General features: G+C 43.3%; 1 protein-coding gene and 2 pseudogenes across 4 annotated transcripts in view; 1 reads left to right on the top strand and 2 right to left on the bottom strand.

Annotated features, from left to right (window-relative positions):
* Window positions 1-15,461, bottom strand: part of FHAD1 (forkhead associated phosphopeptide binding domain 1) — a 109,072-nt gene extending 93,611 nt beyond the window's left edge. For all 4 annotated transcript variants that reach the window (XM_039842150.1, XM_039842154.1, XM_039842153.1 and 1 more), the window contains exons 1-2: window positions 15,304-15,461; window positions 12,535-12,641 (exon numbers count right to left, since the gene is read on the bottom strand). In XM_039842150.1, the coding sequence (XP_039698084.1) occupies window positions 12,535-12,627 (93 nt within the window). In that variant the 5' untranslated portion in view covers window positions 12,628-12,641; window positions 15,304-15,461. The remainder of the gene's footprint in view (window positions 1-12,534; window positions 12,642-15,303) is intronic.
* On the top strand, window positions 2,100-2,218 carry LOC120585958 (uncharacterized; annotated as a pseudogene).
* On the bottom strand, window positions 13,634-13,752 carry LOC120585947 (uncharacterized; annotated as a pseudogene).
* Window positions 15,462-16,168: the final 707 nt, after the last annotated feature.

A 16,168-nucleotide genomic window follows, 5' to 3' on the forward strand; every position in this document is an offset into this window, starting at 1 on the left:
ATGAAGCCAAAAGCCAGTTCTTTGAAAAGACGGACAAGTCTCTGGCAGGCTAACCAAGAAAACAGAGAAAATATAAATTACTAAGATTAGAAATGAAAGAGAGGCTATCACTACTGATCCCATAGGTGCCGAAGAATAATAACGGAATATTATGAACAAATCTATGTTCACAAATTCGATAACTTAGATGAAATGGACTAATTTGTTGAAAGATACAGTCTATCAAAACTCATATAAGGAGAACTAGATAATCTGAATAGGTCCATATCTATTAAAGCATTTGAATCAATAATTAATAACCTTCCGAAACAGAAAGCACCAGGCCCAGACTGATGAATTCTATCAAACATTTCAGGAAGGAATGATACCAGGTCTCTACAATCTCTTCCAGAAAACAGAAGCAGAGGGAACACGTTCTACCTCATTCTATGAGGCCTACATTACTCTGATACCAGAACAAGATAAAGATATTACAAGGAAGTAAAACTACAGACCAATATCTCTCATGAACATAGATGTGAAATCCTCAACAAAATATTAGCAAATCGAATCCAACAATGTATAAAAAGAAGTATATACCACAACCAAATGGGATTTATTACAGGTATGCAAAGCTGGCTTAACATCTGAAAATCAATTAATGTAATCCATTGCATCAACAGAGTAAAGAAAAAAGACCACATGATCATATCAACAGATGAAGAAAGAGCATTTGACCAACTCTAACCCGATTCCTGATTAAAAAAAAAAACAAACTTGGCAAACTAGGATTAAAAGGGGGAACTTCCTCAACCTGATAAGGAACAGCAATAAGAACCCTAAAGCTAACATCATACTTAATGGTGAGAAACTACAAACTTTCCCACTAAGATCAGGAACAAGGCAGGGATGGCTCCTTTCGCCCCTCCTTTTCATTGTGCTGGAAGTCCTAGCTAATGCAATAAGACAAGAAAGGAAATGAGAGGCATACTTAATGGAGAAAGAAGAAATAAAACTGTCTTTGCAGATGACGTGATTACCTATGTAGAAAATTCCAAAGAATCAACAACAATATCCCCAAACTCCTGGAATTGATAAGTAGTTACAGCAAGGTTGCAGGATACAGGTTAATATACAAACATCAATTGTTTTCCTATATACCAGTAAGGCAAAACTGGAATTTTAAATTAAAAACACACCACCATTTACATTAGCATTGAAAAAAAAATGTAGGTATAAATCTTACAAAATATGCACAAGATCTACATGAAGAAAACTAATAACATATTGATGAAAGAAATCAAAGATCTAAATAAATGAATAGATATTTCATGTTTTATTTGTAATTTCTTAATGACATATGATGTTTAGCAACTTTTCAATGCTTATTTGCCATCTGTGGTGAAGTGTCTGTTCAGATTTTTCATCCATTTTTAAATTGGGTTGTTTGTTTTCTTATTGTTGAGTTTTAAGATTATTTATTTGGGATACATATTTATAGCAGCTTTGCTCATAATTGCCCCAAACTGGAAGCAACTCAGAAGACTTTAAAAGGTGACTAGATAAATACACTGTGGTACATTAATTCACACAATGAAACATAATTAGTGATAGAAAGAAAAAAAAGTCCTATCAAGCTATGAAAACACATGGAAGAACCTTAAATACATATTGCTGAGCACAAGATGTCACACTGCAAAGGCTGGATGATTTCAACTGCAAGAAATTCTGGAAAAAAATGAAACCATGGAGACAGTAAAAAGACCAGTGGTCACCAGGGGCTCAGGTGGAGGTGGGGAAGGAAGACTAGACGAAGCCCAAGGGGTTTAGGGCAGAGCAGCTACACTGCATGATACTGCAGTGGTGGATCCATGTCATTACGCATTTGCCCGAACCCACAGAATCTACAACACCAAGATGGAACCCTAACGTACCAATATTGGTTCATCAGCTGTACCAAAATGTACCACCCTGACACAAAATGTCGGTAATATAAGCTCTGTGTTGGCATTTGGGAACTCTCCATACTGTCTGCTCGATTTCCTGTAAACCTAAAACAGTTCTAAAAAATATATTAAAAAACAAACAAACAAACAAACAAACAAACAAACAAACGTTGGGTCTACGGCCATGCCACCCTGAACAAGCCCGATCCTGTCTGATCTCAGAAGCTAAGCAGGGTCGGGCCTGGTTAGTCTTTGGATGGGAGACCACCTAGGAAGACCAGGTGCTGTAGGTGTAAAAAATAAAAAATAAGGGATTGTAAACTGACAAGGTCCTTGCAATCTGTGAGGTCAACCAAGGGTTGCCTTGCCTAAAAAACAAACAAACAAATAAATAAATAATCAAAAAATAAAAAAACAAAACAAAAAAAACGTTGACACACACCAGTTATTTGGGAAGGACCTCTGCTGCTTCATCACCATGCCCACTGATCTTCGTGCTCTATGAACCCATGATGACCCGTCAAAGACAGAAATTCTATGTGTTGCATCTCGTTTTTCTCTTCCCAGGCTTCATTACTTTCAGTTCCTCAAAAGCTGCCGGAGCCATTATCAAGAAATCAAAGCAAGCAGGAAATTTGGAATGACTTCACAAAAACGGGGTGAGGTTCTGCCACATGTCAGGCCAAAAGAGAGCTTCCTAGTTTTGCCCTGTAAGACCATTTACTCCCTCCCCTTCCTTGGAAAATTGCTAAAAGCTACTATTTGATGGAGCTCCTCAGTGTTTCAATACACTGTGTGTGTGGGTGTTTAATCTATTTCTTTTTACCTTTCAGTTCTTGGTCATCTCATCCCTCACTCCATCCCCCTCACTGCCTCAGGAAAGGGATGTAATGCAGAAATAGTAAAATCTGCGGTTTTCAAAAGAATGAGAATACTAGGAAACAAGAGGCTCTGGTGAGACAGTGAGTCTGGGAGGAGAAGCAAAGGGGAAGTTCTCGGCTTCCCACCGTCAGCCAGACCCTGGAAGCCTTGAGGAGGGGCGAGGCCTGACAAGAAGAGGGTTTCCAGCCCCCCAAGCCTCCCCGCGTGACATCAGGAAGGCCGCTTCGCCTGTCTATCCCTCGACTTCCTCATCTGCAAAATGGGGGAGGTGATGGTCCCCACCTCGCAGGGACTAAATGAGTTAACACACACGGAAGTACAAAGGACAGTGCCTGGCACAAGGCAGCCTCAGTAACTGTCAGTTACTCCGGCCGTTAATATTCCCCAGCCTGGCGATGGCTCTCTGACCATTCTCCTTACTCTCTGGCCACGGCCAGGTCTCCATGCTCGGCTCCTGTCCCTTCGTCTGCCCCTCAGATGCTACCGCTCCCCAAGAGTCTAGCATTTCCTTCTCCCTCCGTCCACAGGCGGGGGCCGCTGCACCACCCCCTACTCCTGGATGTCGACTTGCCACCTTGAGTCTTGCTGACCTCCACCCTCCCATGTGACCCTCCCACTAATGATGTTATCACCCTCCCAGCTCATCCTGGCCATCTTTTCCCAGGCCCCTGGCACTGACCCTACTGAATCCTCTGAAAAGCTGTCAAACCAGTCCCGTATCACCACCCTCTCCCCCATGGCAACAGTCTGGACAAGAGATAGTGTCAAAGGAAGTGGAGGTGGAAAGAATGGTCTGCAAAGATGTCCATGCCCTGATCCCTGGAGCCTGGGAATACACCCCATTATGTGGGCAAGAGAGACCTCGCAGATGTGAAGGTTGCTAATCAGGACCTTATGAGGAAGATTATCCTGGACTATCCAGCTGGGGCTCATCTAACCCCAGGGGCCCTAGAAGGCAGAGGGGTTCTCTGGCTGGAGAGGTCAGAGATTCAAAGCCAGAGGAGGACTTGACCTACTGCTGCTGGCTTTACATGAAGGTGGCCATGGGACACAGAATGTGGGCAGCCTCTCCAGGCTCAGAACAACCTCTGACAGCCGGCAAGGAGATGGGGACCTCAGTTCGCAGCTGCATAGATAGGCTAGATTCTGCAAACCACCTGAGTGGCCCTGGAAGCAGGTTCTCACTAGCGAGTCTGCATAGGAGCCCGGGATGCCGACACCTTGATTTTGGCCTCGTGTGCCCCGGAGCAGAGGAATCAGCAGAGTCTACCCCGTCTTCTGACCTTCAGACCGTGAGATAATACATTTCTGTTGTTTTAAGTAGAAGACAAGTACAATAATCAAGATTTAGAATATCTACAAATACGATATTTACCCCCGCCAGTAATTCTCAGTAATTCAGTCTTATAACATAGCCACTGTAACCAGCCTCATCACATATGTATAGAAATTCAACAGGGAATGGCTGCCTGAGACCCTACAACTGACAAAGGCAGAACCAGGCTCCAAACCAGCCATCCAGGGCCCAGGTCATGCATTTGACCGCTCTGTTCTAGAGGCTGCTCTATCTAATCTCCCACCTATGTAACAAAGATCATTAATTCCTTCCCATCTTAAAAGCCTTTTCAGGGGGAGGTTCCATCTTCAAACAAGTTACGTGTTAAACACTTAGCGTGGCTTACATTTTACACTGTTGAAGTAAGAACGTCCAAGCCTGGAGAGAATTTTTAATGAGCTTATTTGAGCCAAACTGACGACATATGTCCGGGAGCAAGATCTCAAATGTTCTGGAGAATAACAGCTTTGCAACTTCTTTTATGTATTTGAAATTGAGGAGGAAATGGGGGGGGGCAGGGGGGGCTGGATTACAGGATAGTTAACAAGATCAAATGCGCTCTAGAGGGTTAATACCCCTTCGAAGGGTATTATTTCTGGGCTTTCAAAGCTGTGTTAACCTAGATGCAATAGAGCAATGGGCAGGACTGGCTTAAAACCTTTCACTAAAGAATTTACAGGCCTAGGGCGTGACCACCCACCAGGACCTGCCTGCCCAGTTAGGAACTGAAGATCAGATCACCCTGTGAAGTCGCCTGCCACCAACACATTGCCACCAACATGCCATCAAGCTCTTTTCTCCCTGGAGGAATTGTTCACCAAACACCTCCAGAGTTTAACACACGCCCTCTCAACATCTGGGGTGTCCTTTCCTGCCTCCTCTGCCTGGTAAATCCCCAGGCTTCTCTTTATAGAGGCAGCTCAAGACTAGCCTACTCTGAGGCACCCTCTCACCCTCAGACAGGGTTCCTGTGGGGCCTCAATTTACAGCCCCAAGTATTGTCGGCGGAAAGCACGGGGTCAACATTCCCTTTTTACTCACTAGATGGCGCCACCCCGGTTTCTTGCGTGAATGCAAACCATGTGAAAATTGATTTTATGTTTCACTGACAACTCTCATTTCGGATTTCACACTACAAATCCCCTAGCTTAGACAACTACCTTATGATCTCAGTTAACGCACATGGAATTTCAGATATTTAGATTTTTTTTTTTTTAGATGTTCTCCGAAGCTAAATTTCCATCCAAAGAATGAAGTTTCTTTCTTTAGAAGCTTTGGGTCAGCCTCCCTCCTCCTCCGACTATGTGACTTTGGGCCAGTTACTTAACTGTTCTGAGACCCATTTCCACATCTTCAAATGAGCATTAAAATGATGATAGTAGTTCCTACCCCACAGGATTGTTTGAGGATATAATTCTGTAAATGCATATACAGAACTGACACAGCCTATGTAAAAAAAGCCATGCAAGATACTTCGAGTGGCCTATAAATGTGTGCTGTAGCTGTTTGTATTATTTGTGTTTTCAAAAAGGTATGACCTTTCACCTCACATCCGTGAGAATGGCTGCTGTCAAACAACAACAACAACAATAGCATCATCACAACTGCCAAGAAATGAAAACAACGCAGTGTCCGACAACTGATGAATGGATAAGCAAAATGTGGTAGGTACATATGATGGAGCATTATTCAGTCTTTAAAAAGAACGAAATTCTGACACATGCTACACAACATGAATGAAACTTCAGGACATTATGTTAAGTGAAATAAGCCAGACACAAAAGGACAAATACCAGATGATTCTACTTATATGAGGTTATCTAGAGCAGTTAAATTCACGGGATGGTAAATGAGCTGGTGGCTGCCAGGGGCTGGGGGAGTGGGCAGGGCCACTGGGTTTCAGTTTTGCAAGATGGAAAGAGTTACGGAGAAGAGTGGGGGAGATGGTTTCGCAGCACCGTGAATATATTTAGTGCCGCTGAACTGCATACTTAATGGTTAAGAAGGTAAAGTTTATGCTCTGTGTCTTTTACCACAATAAACAGATGAGAAAAATAAGGTGACCATCTATCCTTTCTCCGTTTTTCCTCTTGGGAGCCTTCCACCTGCCAGAGGGAAATTAGGCCCATACCTGCTGGGCCCACACCCATGAAGCCAGCTCCCATTTCCAGCTGCCAGTTCCCCAACAGGGGAGAAAAGAATTCCCCAAGGGCTGATGAGACCAGATGGGTTGACTCCCTAGAGCAAATACACTCTGGGTGTAGCCTAGGGTGAATGCCCAGGCAGGAAGGCGAGCTTCTGAGTGCAGACGGAGCTGGCAATTGCACCCCCGGGCCTGTTCCTTTCTGTGGATTTCTGTGGAGACCGAGATGGGTAAGAATCCTTACATAGCAAAAAGTTCACTCGTAACAGAGAAATGCAAATTAAAATGACAGAGATACCTCCTAGATCAGCAAAAATCCAATGGGTGGACAACAGACTAGGCTGGGGAGGGAGGTAGAAACAGACACTCACTGCTGTTGGGACACTGACTACATCTGTCAACCTCTGGTGGACAATGTGGCAACATCCACCAGAACTACAGATGTATATGCCCTTTGACACAGCACACGTACCCATATGTCCACGAAATGATGTAAACAGGGCAGGTGCCAGGCAAAGGGACAAGAGTCATATGGCTGTATGGGTTCTGGTGTATCTGTTAGATCAGCTTGCCCCATGACCCAGATCCCACATGGCAACGGGCTGACACGTGCTAGAGAGATTGTTCCAGCAGTGAGAAAGGAGCCGGCTGGCGGGAGGCTGCTCACAGAGGCAGAGGTGCAGGCGCGGGCATTTCATCCCCCTGGCATTTTGGCCCCGGTGTTTCTCCTCCATCTCCACCCTCCCGGCCACTATACCGTGCTGTCTTGGTTTGTCCTATAGCTCCCCCTAAAGGGGATCCCGGAACCTCCCCAGTGTGGGGCCCGGCGAATTCTTGGCGAGGGGCTGGAGTCAGCCAGCTCTCTACTGTTTACCTTTTGCTTCTCTACTCCTCAAAACAAAGTTTATTGAAATAGCACCCTGCCCCGCGCAAACAGGAGCTCCCACGACATCGACAGGGAAGAAACGCAGGTGATCAAAGAGGGCGAGGGAGGGGACACTGATGGGGGCTCTCGAAATGTGCTCCATGAGATGCCACACCCCCACCGGAACCTGGGGAGCATGGAACTGTGAGGGTTCCTGGGCCTCATCCCAAACCCGCTGGCTCAGAATAGGCTCTTTCATTCCAGGGGTTGTTTAACAAGTACTTTTATACATGTGAAAAATTCAACAACCACTGGCTTTCGGTGTTTCTTCATTCTGGAAGAATTGAGCCCCTTTCTCAGTCAAATTTATAGTGTCTACATCCAGCTCTAAAAATTACAGTTCACAAGCCACATCGGATCAAATGAATTATAATTTATAAGACTTAGCTCTGAAATGAGCAAGGCCGAGGCTTCCCAGCTATGCACGATGGGAGAGGGGAGATTCTGAACAGAGCTGACTGCCAGTCTGCATATGGCAGCCAGGACGGTCAGTTCAATATGCAGGTCTCCCCCTTGCTGGAAACCCTTCGGTGCCTTCTTCACATTACTCTTCAGATAAAGGTGAGAATCCTTATGTGGCACAAAGGAGGCCTACACGTCTCTTAGCCCTCCTCCTTCCCACTCTTGCTTAGGACACACTGGTTTTCTCTTGGTCCCTTGAGCTTCCAATATGCTCTTTCACCCCAGGGCCTTTGCACATGCCGTTGCTGTGCCCCTCGTCGAGTTAAGTCCCCTTTGTCTTCTGTATTCCTTTCCTTTGGAGCCCCAATGTTGGCATGGAACTGTACAGGCCTTTGTGGGATCTCTAACTTACTTCTCTGTCTCCTAGCAGTTTCCTGACTGTAGGAACCATGCCCGATTCTGCTATTGCTATGTCCCCAGGACTGCCTCAGTGCTGAGGCTCCAGGTAAATATTTGTGGGATGAATGAGTGACAACAACAGCCAAAGCCGAGCTGGCTACCACAGGCTTCCTATTGCTGTTAGGGAACCAAACTCCTTACAGGGTAGGGAAAAAAGTCTGGAGGGCAAAACCCTATCAATATCAGTATCGACTTTCTTGGAGCCAGATGATTACAAGTGACTTTAATTTTCTTCCTTACACTTTCTCCCAATTTTTAAAAAACAATAAGCATGTAACTACCTTCCATTATTGGAAAAAGTAAATGATGTCAAAATATTATGACATCGACAATCGAAACAATAGGTCAGCCTTGCAAATGAGTATAAATCTTCAGAAGCGTGACTGCCTATATTTACGATTTACTCAAGTAAATAAAGCAAACAGTCTCTTTCTCTTGTGAGATGTAACCTTTGGGTAATTTCAAGGACAACTTTTTATCAATAAATATTTCTGAATTTTATTTAGTGAAATGATTTCTAAGTGGCCATTACAAATTGACTATTGAATTATCCCTTGGGGTGGTCCATAGCCAATCGAGGGTGATTATTCTAATAAGAAAGGCTCAATGAAGTCACCAAAGGGGCAATTTTCACCTCGTCTTGTTTTATCGAATTGGAAAATGTTGACATATCTGCAGGTTTCAATTCTTCCAAATGGACCTGTATCTCCATATCCCTTTTAAAAGCAAACCTCCTCTCCCAAGTCCATTTAAGCTTTGGGAAGAGGATCTGTCTAAGATAGAAGCTCCCATTCACAAAATGTTTGGCAATTCATGCATCATCTGTTCTTTAGAGAGCCGATATAAGCTTGTGCTCCTGGAAACGAAACTTATTCCTTCCTAAATCAACGTGGCTATTGCTGGCGGTGGGGACTTCCTTCTTAAACCAAGACCAGGAAGCAGTAAGCCATCAATTATTTTTTATACAATGAATGGAACTCAATTTCTGTTGATATAATAATTGTCCTCATCAATTCCTTTTCCAAACAGCTTGTTAATGTCAGTGGATCCTCATCTTGACCCTGTGCACCTCTGAGGATTCCTCTCGGTCTCCATTTTATAAGACAAAAATAACATCATGGTGTCGCTGACTTAGTGCCATGTGCCAGGCACTTTATACGCAACGACTCTGTGAGGTAAGTGATTCATAGACTGAGACAACGAGCTCCGAGCTCCGAGCTCCGAGCAATTAACTAACTCGCTGAAGTCACACAGCCAGAAAGCGGCCCAGTGAGATTCAAACCCAGGTCTGTCTATCTCCGAAGCCTGTGCTCTTGAAAATTACCACAGTTTTCTGACATGACAGTCAAGTTCGACACAGAGATCTCTGTCTCTACTTTGGCCAGATGGGAAATAAAATGACGTAAAACGTATCCCTTGTTACGATGAAAAGAAACTGAAATTCTTTTTCTTTTCTTCCCCCACTTTGTGCACTGAACGGATTTTCTGTGTCCTTATAGGGCGACCATGACATGGATGAGACTCTCAAGGGGAGGCCCGTTGAGTTAATTTTTAAATCTGCTGAGTTTATGATAAATACCCTCAGATAACCAGGAATAAATGGGGGTGGGGGGTGAGGGGGGAGACTTTCTCAACTTGATAAGAGCATCTACAGAAAAGCCTACGATCAATACCACACTTAATGGTGAAGTACTGAATGCTTCTCATATAAGATCAGGAACAAGCAAATACAAAGATGTATACTTTACTCACTACTCTTATTCAACAGAGTACTGGATGTCCTGGCCAGTGTAATAAAGCAGGAAAAAAGAAATTAAAGGCATTCAGATCTCCTTGATGAAAGGAGAAAAAAAACTGTTCTTTTTTTTGCAGATGCATAATTATTTATGTATAAAACCCCAAGAAATCTATAAAAAAAAACCTTCTAGAAAGTTTAGTTTAGATATCATATAAGCATACAAAAATCAATTGTATTTCTATATAATGTCAAGGAACATGTGGACACCAAATTTTAAAATATAATACCATTTATAATAACTCAAAATAAGAGAGAAATCCTTAATTGTAAATATAACAAAACACATACAGGACTTGTACAGAACACTCTTGAAAGAAACCAAAGACCACCTGAATAAATGAGAAACATCGTGTTCATAGAGCGAAAGAGACCAGTAAAGGTATCAGTTCTTCTCATACCGATACATACAGCAAGATATTTTGTATACATAGACTGCCTTAGACTAAAATGTATATAAAAAGGGAAAAGAGTTAGAATAGGTTAAAAAATTTTTTTAAAGAAGAATATAATGGGAGGGATCACTCTACCTGATTTAAAACTTAAACAGCTACCGTGATTAAGACTATGTCATATTGGTAGAAGTATAGACACACAGATCGATAAAACGTAATAGGAACTCAGAAAGAGCCTCCACACATATTGGTCAAATGATTTTTGATAAAGTTACAAAAGCAATTCAATGAAGAAAGGATAGTCTTTTCAACAAATGGTTCTAAAGTAACTGGATATCCACATGCAATAAAAATAAACCTTAACTAAACCTCATCATATTCAAAAAAGAACTCAAAAAGTTTATAGATTTAAACATAAAACAAAATTATAAAACTATTAGAAGAAAACATAAGAGAACATCCTCAGTATCAAGGACTTGCTCACGTGTTCTTAGCCATAACACTAAAACCATGATCTATAAAAGAAAAAAAAGATAAACTGAACTCCATGAAAATTTAAAACTTTTGGTCTGTGAAATATTCTGTTAAAAGAATGAAAAGACAACCTATGGTAGAAGAAAATATTTGCAAACCATATATCTGGTAAAGGACTCATATCTAAAATATATAAAGAACTCCCCAAACTCATTTCTAATAGGATTATCTATAAAAACCCCAAATAATCCTATTAGAATTGGCAAAAAATATGAAGAGACATTTCATCAAAAAAGATATACAGAAGGCAAATAAGTACATAAAAGATATGCAACATTACTAGCCATTTAGGAAATGTAAACTAAAGCCATGAAGAGATATCACTGCACATTTACTAAAATGGCTAAAATAAACAGTGGTAATACTAATTGCTGGTGAGGATGCAGTGAAACCATGTCTCATCCATTGCTAGTGGGAGTTAAAAATGGTATGGCCACCCTGGATAATAACCTGGAAGTTTTTTTAGAAACCAAACACATACTTACCACATAATCTAGCAATCACACTCCTGAGCATTTATTCCAAAGAAATAAAAACTTGTACCCACACAAAAACCTATACACAAATGTTTATAATAGATTTATTCATAACAGTCCCAAATTGGAAACAATCAAAATGTCCTTCAATATGTGAATGGTCCAACAAACTGTCATACATCTAGACACTGGAATATTACTCGGCAGTAAAAAAGGAACAGGCTAACAACCTAAATGGATCTCAAGGACATTGTGCTGAGTGAGAAAAAACCTCAAAGTTCACGTATTATTTGATTCCATTTATACAACATTCTCAAAGCAATAAAAATGATAGAAATGGAGAACAGATTAGTGCTTGTTGAGGTTTAGGAATGGTGGTATGAGGAGGTATTATGACTATAAAGGAATATCACAGGGAGAGCTTTGATAATGGAATAGTTCTATATCTTGATGGCTGCACATGAATCCACGCACATAATAAAATGGCATAGAACCAAACACTAATTTTGTACCAATATCAACTTCCTGGTTTTGTATCGTTAATTATTTGTATCGTTAATTATTTTGAATCTATAATTATTTCAAAATACAAAGTTGAAAGGAAATCTGTTGAATGAGGTCTGAGACAGGCCTGCTTTTCACAGTTACGAGTAAATTCCATTGCATTTCTCTTTCTGCTTTAATATTTTAAGCTCCTTCGATAGTTAAAAAGGTCAAAAACTACTGTTTTTATTATTCCTTTCTTTCTTCCACCATCTTGTGCTGTCACTGATCTGAGGCTCTGGACCAAACCACAGTGAATTCAGAGAATGAAATGAAATGAGGGAATGCTGAGGCCAGGCCCAGGGCTTATCCTGCTTCACTGCTCGGAGGTCTGCAGGCTCCGAGGGGCCCACAACAGTCTCCAAAAACTCAGGCTGGGCACTGCAGGTGGGCCTGGCTGTCAGGCCCAAAGCAGGTGAAGGTCAAAGCATCGGCTCTATGCCTACCTTCCAAACTGCCTTATCAGGCTGCTGGGGAGGGGACGATGGGTGGGGCATCTGCAGACTTGTCCAGCAAATGACAGAGGGCACATCACACTTTGCATTGCGCTCATTTTCACTATGTATGCCAGGGAAACCCAGAGTATTTTGGCAATTGGTTACAGGCAAGCACATCGAAGAAAGATGTGGCTGTTAGCCAGAAGTTGTGCTTTAAAAGCCATCTGAGTCCACGAAACAGTAAGGGCTTTTGAGGAGGGTTGGAGAAGCAAGACTTCTTACCTCTAAAACAAGGTCTGAGTCTTCATGCCTTCCAATCGTAGTACTTTTATTCAGGACGAAAAAGCCTTCTGCGCTCTTTAGATAGGCTTTCATACTCTTTGCTTTCCCTATAAAAGGTTTTCAGAAACAATTTTGTTAGAAAACTGCAGTCCCCTAATTATTCAACAACGTCATATTTAGAATGAATGAAAAACACCACAATGTCCAAAGGGGAAATCAGCAGAGGTGGGAGTCCACAGGTGGACTTAGCGATGATTAGAATCATAATTCTGCATATTCCAAAGACTGTCTCTTTAGTAGTGATATCTAGTATACATGAGCTGGGCTCCGATAATCACACAGAAGACTTTTTTAATGTAACTCAGAGCACAAACAAACAATAGCTAAACAGCCCAACAACAAATCAGAATTCCCCTGATAACTGCTCTCCAGCTCCCATTGAGCTTAGTATGAGGTTAGTTATCTGACATACCGAGTATTCCTAACCTTCCACTTCTCAGCTCTGTGACCTTAGGTGAGTTACTTATTCTTTCCCTATGCCTCAGTTTCCTCATCTGTAAAATGGGATTAAATAATATTCTGTATCCCAAAGGGTTTTGTGAAGATTAAATGCAATAAATATGTATAAAGCATTTAGAATGGTGCCTGCTATATACCAAACACATATTTGTACCACTACTAATTATTATTATTGTTAATCTTGAACTCTGATCTAAGGATCTCTAAGTTTCCGTAGATATTCTTAAAGTGCCAAGTCAGTCATTGAGAAAGTGGGCTTTAAATGATACTTTCTTTTTAAATCACTACATTTCTTCACATATTTAGGAAAAAAGGATTATTTCTAAAGCCCAAAGTATTAAGATTATAGCTTGGCCATATAATCTGCACATATTTTTTCCCCCGATATTTTAGAATGAAAATGTCAAATGCACAAAAAAGTTGAAAGAAGTGGATGGTGAACAATATACCCACCACCTAGATTCTACAATGGACATTTTGCTATTTGCTTGATTACATAATCTATCCATTTACCCATTCATCTATCCATTTTATATTTTTATGCATTTCAAAGTAAATTCTATACTTTTTTTTTTTTTAACGCCTACAGCACCTGGTATTCCTAGGTGGTCTCCCATCCAAGTACTAACCAGGCCTGACCCTGCTTAGCTTCTGAGATCAGATGAGATTGGGCATGTTCAGGGTGGCATGGCTGTAGACTATACACGATTTTGAAAACAAAAATTTCAGTGACTTCGGTAGGTGACAGAATGTTGGTGATAATTTATATGATGCTTGAATTCTGATTTATGTCCAATTACATAGCGTGACATCCTTCATCTCAACAACATGTCACAGAATGAGTCCCTCTCTTTTCTTTTCAGCTGAAAGATCACTGAACTGTGAAGTTGCTGGGCTGTGGATAAAAACAAAAGTCATCCAGTTGTGATCGTATAGAGTCTCAGGTCTGGTTCTGCTTTTCGTCAACATCTCCATCATCATTTATTGAAGCCCTACTAAGTGCCATGCACCGTGCTATCCTTTTACACACATTGCCTCTTTCCATCTTCAGAACACCCCTGTGAGGTAGGTATCAGTACTGTCCCACTTTACAGATGGGGAAACTGAGACTCTGAGAGGTGAAGGTCACACCGCAGTAGGTGTCAGGGAAAGAACTCTGAATACCTACTGCTCAATCCTCTGGCAGCTCAGTTTCCACCCTCCATTGTTTCTGGGTGGGGCAGAGTGGGGTGGGGGAGTTGCACTGTCCACATGTGGAGCATGCAGTAACAGAAAGTCCTTGAAACCAGGATTCTATCCTCTGAAAGAAAAAATAATACCCTACCTGAGGGTAAGGTAAATACGAATAAGCCAGATGGTTTATTGATACCTGTAAATTCCGAGGCCTAGTAGTTGCCTCACAAATATCAATGCTTTCAAATATCAGGAGAAATAAATTTTATTAGGTTTGTTGTCATTAACATAGGAGAAAAGACATTTTCTCTTCTAAAATGATACCTCAAAGCAATTAGAGCAGCCAGCTGGCTAGGAATATTTGCCAGTAACTACCTTCGTTTTCCTTCCAGTATCTCTTCTAGATGACTTTTTGGAAAACCTAAATTCTATTGCTTTAGCTTTTGGGTTGGACAATACTTCACCTTAATCTTGCCCTGTGCAGCCATTTCCCTGCTTGAAAATACTGTAGAAAGTAATTTGAATGTGTTAAACTCTGGAAATTCGTTCTTAGTGCCACACAGCACCAGCCACAGGAAAGAAGGAAAGAGTTTCAATCATCTGCATCCCCTTGACTACTTCATTGGATCAGGATTGGACCACAGGAGCGACAGTTCTTTTGAGGGCTCCAAGGTCTTCGGTCGCCTGGGGGCTCTGGAAGTTCCTCAAAGGAAAGGTCAAGTAAGGCGCATCTCTGACCACTGGGTGGTGGTGTCCGTAAATTCGGAAAACCTGGGGCGTCGCTCATAATCCCAGTTGTACCCCACAGGACACCCGAAAGTGGGTGCCAAAGGGGCCTGAAGCTCGCGCGCGGCTACCTCCGGGGTCGTGGGGGGGCGCTGCACTTAGGGAGGAATGGCTGGTGCTGGGGCACCGCCTCTGGGGCGCCCCTGGGGTCAGGAGCCAGGATCTGAGAGGAGGAGTTCGGGGCTCCCGGCTGGAGTCAGGTCACCCCGCCGCTCCAGCCCCTGACCTCGCAGAGTTTGCTGGGTTCGACCTCAGGTGTCCGCCCGCCGCCTCCTCCCATGCCTCACTCACCTGGCGGGAGGAAGAAGCCCACGCTCCGTCCTCCGCCGAGAGCCCGGCGGGCTCGGGAGGCGCCGGGCCCGCTCGGGGGCGAGGCCGACCGGCCGCGCTCCCGCGGAGTCTCCAGCCAGCGGCCCGCACCCCGCGCACCCGCCAGGCCTGTGTACGCGCGAAGCCATGGCAACGCCGCCCGGCTGCAGAGCGGGTGAGAGGCGTGGCCTGCCCGGGCGGCCAGGGCGTGGGGGGGGGAGGGGCGTGGCCTGCGCGGGAGGCCGGGGCGGGGGGCGGTGTCAGGGAGACGTGCGGGAGTACAGCTTTCCGCAGCACCTCAAGGCGTTCCCCACCTGCCACCTAGGGGGCCTCAGGACCCCTTCACAGGTGGGGAAACGGGAGAGCGGGGAGCTCAGAGGTCACAGGAGTGGCCCAAGGTTTTACAGCAAGAATGAAGAGGACTCAAAAATCCTTCTTACTACATTTTGCTCTAGGGAGGGTTCCTTGAGGGGAAGTGAGTGGGCAGGGGCGCGATGGTGATGGGGCTGAACCAGGAGAAGCTTGGAAGTTGATACCCTCTGCCTTACCCAAATCCCTAGTCCTCTCTGTTGCAGACGAGAAAATAGAGTAGGCTGGAGGGACCACCGCTTTTGTTTGGGGGATGAGGATGGGAGAGGGATGGGGTGGAAGGAACAATTTTGAAAGAATTAGAGTTTCTTCCAAGCGCTGGGGAAAAGGTATTAATAAACTCACAGCTCTACTGTTCTTGTCCTTCCTTGACAAAACCGACTTTTATTCGTCCGTTTGTTCTTTTGTTATCTCTACGAACAGCTCCCAAGTCTCAATAAGTGTCAGACAATTGCCCCAGAGTTCACCTGGATGAGTC

This window comes from Pteropus medius, unplaced genomic scaffold (assembly GCF_902729225.1).
Source record: "Pteropus medius unplaced genomic scaffold, Ma_sr-lr_union100, whole genome shotgun sequence".
NCBI lineage: Eukaryota > Metazoa > Chordata > Mammalia > Chiroptera > Pteropodidae > Pteropus > Pteropus medius.